We start from the raw sequence: 8,574 nt of genomic DNA, 5'->3' as shown, positions 1-8,574 counted from the left end.
CTGTTCGGTTCCGCGGTGGATGGATTTGCTGAGCATTTTACCATGGCCCAGATGTCATCGCAAGCCATGCGCAACTTCCTTCCCATGAGGGCTAGTTCTACTGTAGCTTTCAGTCACCCCAGGCCAGCGTCGACTCAGCAGCATGCCAAGCCAGTGTCTACGCCTGCTCAGTCCCAGCCCAAGGCAGAACCCGAGGTAGAACTCCGCTCCTGTAGCTCTAAGCTACCTCTTTCCAAGGTGCCAGGGACCCCGTCCTAAGATAGTGATGGACCCTGAGCAGCAGCCTAAGTAGCCCTGATGTTTCGGGCACAAAAAGTAGAAGGTTAAGTCCCACTAAGGCCGGACCATACAAGCAACCATGTGTTTACCTCCCAACCCCCTGTTCAGTTCCAGGCATTGGAGGCGTTGTGTTTGTTGCCGATGCTAGGTCCGCACCCAAGCTCCTTACTGCTGTTATAACAACTCAGGGTACAAAAATATAAAACATCCTCAAAAAAAGAGCACTCCACTCTCCAGATGATTAACCAATGATGGACTATTCACAACTCACCAGATTAAATAAAACCTGAGAAACCACAGGCAGAGGTGTAAAATACTGTTGATTTTATTGTTTATTTTGATGACTTTCTCTATAGTTCAGAGTAACAGCAGCAGGTAAATGGAGGGACATTTAGGCTAATGAACAGAGATGATGAAAAACAGAGAAAATATAAAAGGCAAGTGTCCAAAATCACACCTGAAAGGCAGAAACCTCAAATGTGAAAAACCTGGGAATTATTTTTATTTAACAAAGGGAAATACATTCATTCCTTTTCATTAAAGGATAATGAGCAACAAAGATGTTATTTTTCCTGATATGTGAAGCTCAGCATAACTATCATATCATGGCTAAAAAACAGGGTCAACTGTGATACTTCAGTGTAGTATTTTACTGTTTTAACCCTTCACTTTGTGCAGCAAATTCTTTTGCATAGTACAGTAAATAAAATTTTGTAGCTGACATGCACAAACAGCACAGCACAGTCTCTGTATATAATATACATATTCCTATGGGGTTGGGCACTTGTCCTTCATACTTACAGAGTAATATGCCCACTATAGAGAATTCATGCAGCAAAGCAATCATTTCCAGTAGGGTTAGCAGCACTGACAGCTGAGGGAGATGGACGAGAAAGGCCATATAATAAGGTCTGAATAATGTCTTGACCAACAGATTGGGCATACAATTGCAATTACGTTAAGCGGGTGAAACAAGGTATATTTAAAGGACTGATCAGGGTTATTGCATGTATTTCAGGTGATCAGTTACCATAATAATACCTCGCCCCAGCAGGGAAAACAATATCACTGTAAAGTGCTGTGTATTACATCCTAACATTTTTACCCTAGATCTTTGGCTTAGAATCACCTCCTCATTCAAAGTGAATGGTGATGTGCAGCATCTATAGATGTGTTCACTTATATTTAGCTGCACAGCCCCATACCAGAGCAAAAGACTGACAAATAACAGAAAACTTACAACATACACACACTATTAAATGAACAGGATTTATACAGTATGAAACCAACTTTCACTTATATTAACATATTAATGTTCACTAAAAAAAAGTGTAACAATTTAGTCATGAACATTCCTAAAAATGGGCACCAAACGTGCTCCGCAATAAACAAACATAAAAAAAAAACAACAAAAATAATTAATTAGAAAGAGCAAAATTATGTTATAAATTATGTTATTCATCTTAAAGGCATAATTCGCACAAAAAATGAAAATTCTGTCATCATGTAGCCTTAAGATTTTTCTAAAATTGAGTTATTTTGTATGGAGCCCTGCACATGACATGTGGAAACAAGAGATTGTGGCCACAAAATTTGCTCCCACAACTTAATTTGTTCCTTCTTGGCCACAATTGAACTAAATTAAAAAAAGGGAATGGATTTGTCATGTTTATGTTCAGTTTTGGTTTAGTTTTAGTGTTCCTTGTCCCTGTTTAGTTTGACCTAGTTTCCTAATGTGTGACCATTTGTTTCTGTGTAACCCATTGTGATCACCTGTGTTTCGTTTAGCTCCATCGTTTGGTCTTTGTATTTAAACCCTCCGTTCTGGTGTCTTCAATATAAAGGTTTGTTTGTGTTACTCATGTGTAGTTCTGCTGTGCCTTGTACTATGGCACATTCACTGTGCTATTTTCACCTTATTAGAGCTTATTGCCATTCACTTTCACAGTATACAAAGAGTCGCCAATATATTCTGCTTGACGTCCTCTTTAATGCCCTACTGCAGAAAGAAAGTCGCACAGTTTTGGAACAACATGATGGTGACTAAATAATGACAGAATTTTTACCTTGTATGAACTATTCCTCTCTGGCCATTTAAATGTAGAATCAAGTCCATCCCATAATTCTACTCAACATGTCCCTCTAAGGCTAAGCCATGCAGCTATCAATTTCTTCTGTCAGATAAACAATTAAGAAATGATGGGGGTCTGAGATCGTGTTGACAACAATTATATTCTTCATAGGTTGTTATGCTGAATATGGGCATTAGCCATGCAAACTCTTCAAAGAGGTGCCAAGGCCAGGCTGTTGTTATATCATGCTTCTGTAATGTAAGAATGATCTGACTGGCTGTTGGGGCAGAGGGGGATATGTCAATAAATTGGCTCTGAGAGAGAAGGGTGGAGCATATAAAAGGGGGTGGAGCTACACAACTAAGGTAGTGTTGGTTGAATTCATCACTATTATGTATAATATTTTCAAGTATAACTAATGCCAGAATACAGAAGCTCTGCAGATTGGAGAGTTCCTTCTGTCCACTAGATGGCAGAAGCACTTGGATCATATCCTCGCCGTTTGACGTTTCTTGTTGTTTGGAAGAAGAGGAAAGAAGAAAAAAGTTATTTGGAAACAAAACATTGCTGTTTTTGAGATAGAAATGTATCATAACCAAAACTGTTTCAGCTCCACAGCATCCAAATAAGAAGATCCAAATTCTACAGTTTAAGTGTATACAGTTTTATGCATCTGCACATGGTCACTGAAATGTGTTGCTTATGTAGTGAATTGTATACAGTTTACACATTGTGGAACTGAAGCAGAACAATGTGCGCTACAGAGAACAAGCCTTACGTCAGCAGACAAGGACATAAAGAGCGAAAATGGAGTATTTCAGTGGAAATGCACTGCTTCAAGAAGAACAGACCACACCCGTGTATATGTGATCTACTGAAGGGGTGTAGGTCTTAAAGGCGTTTACACTGACAGCAAATTGCAGGGACCAAGCAACCAGTTTGAGGTGACATGAGCAATGATGTGACATAAGTGTGTCCAATATAAAGAAAAGAAAAAAAAAACTTTTAAAAATGTAGTAGAAATGTACACTTTGTATCTATGTTCATTTTATGTAATAAAACCTTTATACATTGTTGTATACGTTTTTTATTTAGTTTTAAATTGAATTACTCTAAAATGTCATGTGTTCTAGCCATCCAGTAAAAAGTAAAGGTGAGACTTTACATTAAGGTTTTATTTGTCAACATTATTTAACTACATTAGTTAACATGAGCTAACAATGACATTTTTTTTTAACTATTCATTATTAATATATTGGCTAATATTGGCTAATGCAATAATGTTAATTAATGGGACCTTATTGTACAGTGCAGTGGTTCCCAAACTGGGGTACGCGTACCCCTGGGGATACGTGAGGTGAAAGAGTGCAAACAAAATGCTTAGTTTTGCCGTTCATTTAATTCTTCCCCACTTTAAAATAACATTAAAACCGAACATGTATTTCTAACAGGCACAATGCCGTAAATACATAACATCCGATCAAAATACCACATTTTTTTGCAGTCAAAACTGACTGCATCCATTTCCACATAAGCAGTGTGCATATGGGTGCATATAGGTTGTGTGCAGAGTCTGCTGTCTCAGCAAATCGTGCTACATTACTGCCGTTCTCGACAATGTACTTGTAGATTTAGCACTAGCATGAAGAACAAATAGCCTGGCACAGAAGGTGCATAGAGATCAATTTAAGATTCAAACTCTTGATACAAAACATAGCCTACCTTCTGCGAGTTCTTGTTTTTAATGTTGATACAAGCAAGAATGCAAATCCAAATATCCACACGATTGCAATTGTGACATTGATTTTATACAAGAGTTCTACAAACAAAAGGTTAATATTAATTGATGTTCTTCACAGTATTGTCGGTATTTGCTCTATTTTGCAACAAAATAATAGTTTCAACGAAAGCCACAGCTGAACTACAACACACAGCGGTGTTTCGTGAACAAATCTGCGGCTTTGAACGAATCGTTCGTGAAAGTCATTGATTCAATGATTCATTCATAAATACAGCCACTCGCTTTGTTACTGAATGAATGAATGAATGACTCGATGATTCACACATTAAGACAGTGACTTACTGCTACCTACTGAAGGTTTTAGTATTTAAAAGAATCACTTTTCACTTTTTTATCATCATTGCATATTTCTCTACTGAACTTTTTTTTTTTTAAATTTGAAACATTATTAATGTTGTAAAGGTATTTATAAGGATAAAATAAATGCACTGGAAAGTCATTTTAGGGGGCAAATATTGTCTCTTAAGGCCGGAACACACCAAGCCGACGCCGACGAACTAGTGGTGACGAAAGCAGACTGCGGGGTTGGCTCATGTCGGCAGTGTCTGTGTCCAAAGTTGCCCTGACACACCAAACCGACGCTCGACACCCGACGGCCAAGTAGCACGTCATTCTGCGCCTGCGCAAGATGAAATGCATTTCCGTACCAGCAGGTGGCAGTAGCTGAACGACTAATCAGAATGATCAGATGGCCCGACGGACCGACGAGCTCCGACGCCGATTCAACATTTCGAATCGGCCGAAAAAAAGCCGACGAGGACCAACTTCAGCCGACGGTGCAGAACACACTGAGAAAACTTAGTCGGCCGACGAACAAAAACTGCCCGACGGCCGACCGTTGGCTTGGTGTGTTCTGGCCTTTAATGGAAAAGGTGCAGTCTAAGTGGAAGAGAGGGGGTATGCAGAAGGATGGTAAATGCCTTAGGGGGTACACCACTCTAAAAAGTTTGGGAACCACTGGTATAGTGTTACCAAAGTGCTAAAATATTTCCTTGCATTTGAATACATGTGAGAGCACACATTGCAATAATCATTCTTTGTCATTTAAAAAAAAAAAAAAAAAATATATATATATATATATATATATATATACACACACAGGTGCTGGTCATATAATTAGAATTTCATCAAAAAGTTCATTTTTTTATTATAAATTATTTTTAAAAATGAAACTTTCATATATTCTAGATTCCCTACATGTAAAGTAAAACATTTCAAAAGGTTTTTTTTTTTTTTTAATTTTGATGATTAGAGCGTACAGCTCATGAAAGTCCATAATCCAGTATTTCAAAATATTAGAATATTTCCTAAGATCAATCAAAAAATGGATTTGCAAAACAGAAAAGTTCAAGTTCTTTAAAGTATGTTCTTTTGTGCACTCAATACTTGATCGGCAGGACATATTACAGCAAATGACTTGCTCCTAGCACAAATTACTGCATCAGTGAAGTGTGGCATGGAAGTGATCAGCCTGTGGCACTGCTGAGGCACTATTGAGCCTTCAGATCATCTGTATATTGTTGGATCGACTGTTTCTCATCTTTCTCTTGAAAATATCCCATAGATTCAGGTCAGGCATATTGGCTGGCCAATAAAGCACAGTAATATCATGGTCAGCAAACCACTTGGAAGTGGTTTTTGCACTGTGGGCAGGTGCTAAAGTCCTGCTGGAAAAGGAAATCAGCATCTCCATAAAGCTTGTCAGCAGATGGAAGCATAAAGTGCTCCAAAATCTCCTGGAAGATGGCTGCATTGACTTTGCACTTGATAAAACACAATGGACCAACACCAGCAGACGTCACGGCCCCCCCAAATCATTACTGACTTCAGAAACTTCACACTAGACTTCAAGCAGCTTTGATTCTGTGCCTCTCCAGTCTTCCTTCAGACTCTGGGACCATGATTTCAACATGAAATGCAAAATTTACTTTTATCTGAAAAGAGGACTTTCGACCACTGTTCACTGTCCAGTTCTTTTTCTCCTTAGCCCAGGTAAGATGCTTCTGACGTTGTCTCTGGTTCAGAAGTGGCTTGGTAGTCCTTTTCCTGAAGATGTCTGAGTGTGGTGACTCTTGATGCGCTGACTCCGGCTTCATTCTACTCATTGTGAAGCTCTCCCAAGTGTTTGAATCGGCTTTACTTGACAGTATTCTCAAGCTTGCGGTCATCCCTGTTGCTTGTGCACCTTTGCCTACCCAATTTCTTCCTTCCAGTCAACTTTGCATTTAATATGCTTTGATACATCACTCCGTAAACAGCCACCCCATTCAGTAATGACCTTCTGTGACTTACTCTCTTTGTGGAGGGTGTCAATGATTGTCTCCTGGACCATTGCCAAGTCAGCAGTCTTCCCCATTAGTGTGGTTTCAAAGAACAAAAGATACCCGGGAATTTATACTGTAGGGATGGTCATTTAATGAAACTCAAATGTAAATATTCTAATATTTTGAGATACTGGATTTTGGACTTTCATTAGCTGTACGCTCTAATCAACAAATTTAAAAAAAAATAAACTTTTGAAATGTTTTACTTTACATGTAGGGAATCTAGAATATATGAAAGTTTCATTTTTTAAAATAATTTACAATAAAAAAATGAACTTTTTCACGATATTCTAATTATATGACCAGCACCTGTATATATATATATATATATATATATATATATATATATATAGTTAAAAAGTATAATAAATACCATTTAGTCACATTTTTCATCACACCACATGTCATTTTACAACATTAGCTAACCAAATTATTCGTCAAATTATCTGATATTTTACTAGATTTAATGACATTGGCTACGTTCATATGCACCCTCATAATGGGATTATAATGAGATTTAGGAAATACTGCGATTAAACTTTACCTTGTGTAAACAGAATACTTTGATCAAATTGATGTGATTAAGCTCATAATCCCAGCAACCATAATCATAGTAAATACGTGGCATATGCCAGTTTTAATTGCAATAAACAGGTATGTAAAACACTATAATGGCATAGGCCTATATTCCACTCCAATCAAATTGCGCATGTGTTTGTGACAAACATGTTGTGTGACATGAATATAATGCAGTATATTGATGGTCGAAAACATCGATGAAATTTTAGGTGCATCACAAAAAAAAAAACAATTCAATAAGGGGCCGTTCACATATCGTGTCTAAAAATAAATGTGTTTTGCATTTTACGTAAGTAGATTACAACAGAGGCCAGTGACTGTAAGTTCACCATTTATGCTGTGCATTGGGGTTTGTAAATAATTATCATGTAAACTTACTGTGATTAAGTAATTACTGTGATTATTGGAAATAATCTCATTTTTGGTGCACATGTAAACATATTCATTGACACACAGTCATGACGGTCTGCAGGGGTTCTCTGATATCAGAAAAAATCATTAAAAAAATGAGTGTCATGTCATTGACCCTACTATCAAAAGGAGTAAATCTAACATGATCCACCTACAGTTGACGCACACCGCAGTCGAGCAGAAACATCTACTAGCAGTACCATTACTTGCCAACCTCCAGCGAACGTAATGAGTCACTGTCAGTGTGAACGCCCCTCCAAAAATATGCATTTCCTGGACAGCCCCATGCAAATGGTGTAATTGTGTGCGAGAGTGAAATGCCAGCATTTCTGGACGTGGTCATGCAGACCAGTGCCAGTGAGAGCTGTCTGTACCAGGTGGATTTGCCAGCCAGCAGCTCCACAAGGAGACAGGAAGTGAACAGCACATGTCATGTCACAAAGGCTGATACCCTGCTTTCCTCTTGAGTTTACACAAGACTGAAAAAGAGTGTAAGTTAGAGTGAGTGCTGAAAGATTGTTATCATGATGTCTCGCCACACTCCTCCATTGCTTACCAACACACTTCATCATTTCAAGGAACAGTGCACTCAAAAATGAAAAGTCGGTCATCATTTACTAACCCTCCAAACCTGGATGAATTTCTTTTTGTCTGTCAAGCACAAATGATCCAAAATTCAATTTTTGAGACATTAATGTCGAGTCTGATGTATAATTTTTGTACGTATAGTGCAAATTGTCTCACCAGTTACTTTTACATTACGGCTGATAGCTAACTGAATCCAATCTGATTGAAATGTGACTCAATTTCAAATTTCATGATGCATCTCAATCATAAGGTAAAGGATCGTAATCTAATCAAATCACTATAAAGAGCACTCTGGGCATTCTGCTAAACATTTCCTCTTATTCCATGGATGAAAGAAAGTCATACATTTGGAACGACAAAAGGGTGAGTAAATGATGACAGGATTTTCATTTTTGGGTGAAATAGCTCTTTAAAATTGATTGTGAATATGAAGCTCATTGTAGAAACTTTGTATGCATAGATATCTATCCTAGATACCACATTAGACTGCTCCAGATACGCCAACGTGTCCGCCATCTTG

At 38.0% G+C, this 8,574-nt stretch overlaps 1 protein-coding gene across 2 annotated transcripts in view; it reads right to left on the bottom strand.

Annotated features, from left to right (window-relative positions):
* Positions 1-581: 581 nt before the first annotated feature.
* Positions 582-8,574, bottom strand: part of LOC127519146 (disintegrin and metalloproteinase domain-containing protein 23) — a 65,384-nt gene continuing 57,391 nt past the window's right edge. The window contains exon 25 of one of the 2 annotated variants that reach the window (XM_051906641.1): positions 582-2,862. In XM_051906641.1, coding sequence (XP_051762601.1) covers positions 2,444-2,862 — 419 coding nt within the window. In that variant the 3' untranslated portion in view covers positions 582-2,443. The remainder of the gene's footprint in view (positions 2,863-8,574) is intronic. The other variant, XM_051906642.1, reaches the window with a different exon arrangement.

The sequence above is a fragment of the Ctenopharyngodon idella genome, chromosome 9 (assembly GCF_019924925.1).
Source record: "Ctenopharyngodon idella isolate HZGC_01 chromosome 9, HZGC01, whole genome shotgun sequence".
NCBI classification, from domain to species: Eukaryota; Metazoa; Chordata; class Actinopteri; order Cypriniformes; family Xenocyprididae; genus Ctenopharyngodon; species Ctenopharyngodon idella.
Note: the sequence above shows the minus strand (reverse complement) of the source record. Positions and strands in the feature narration are given on the sequence as shown.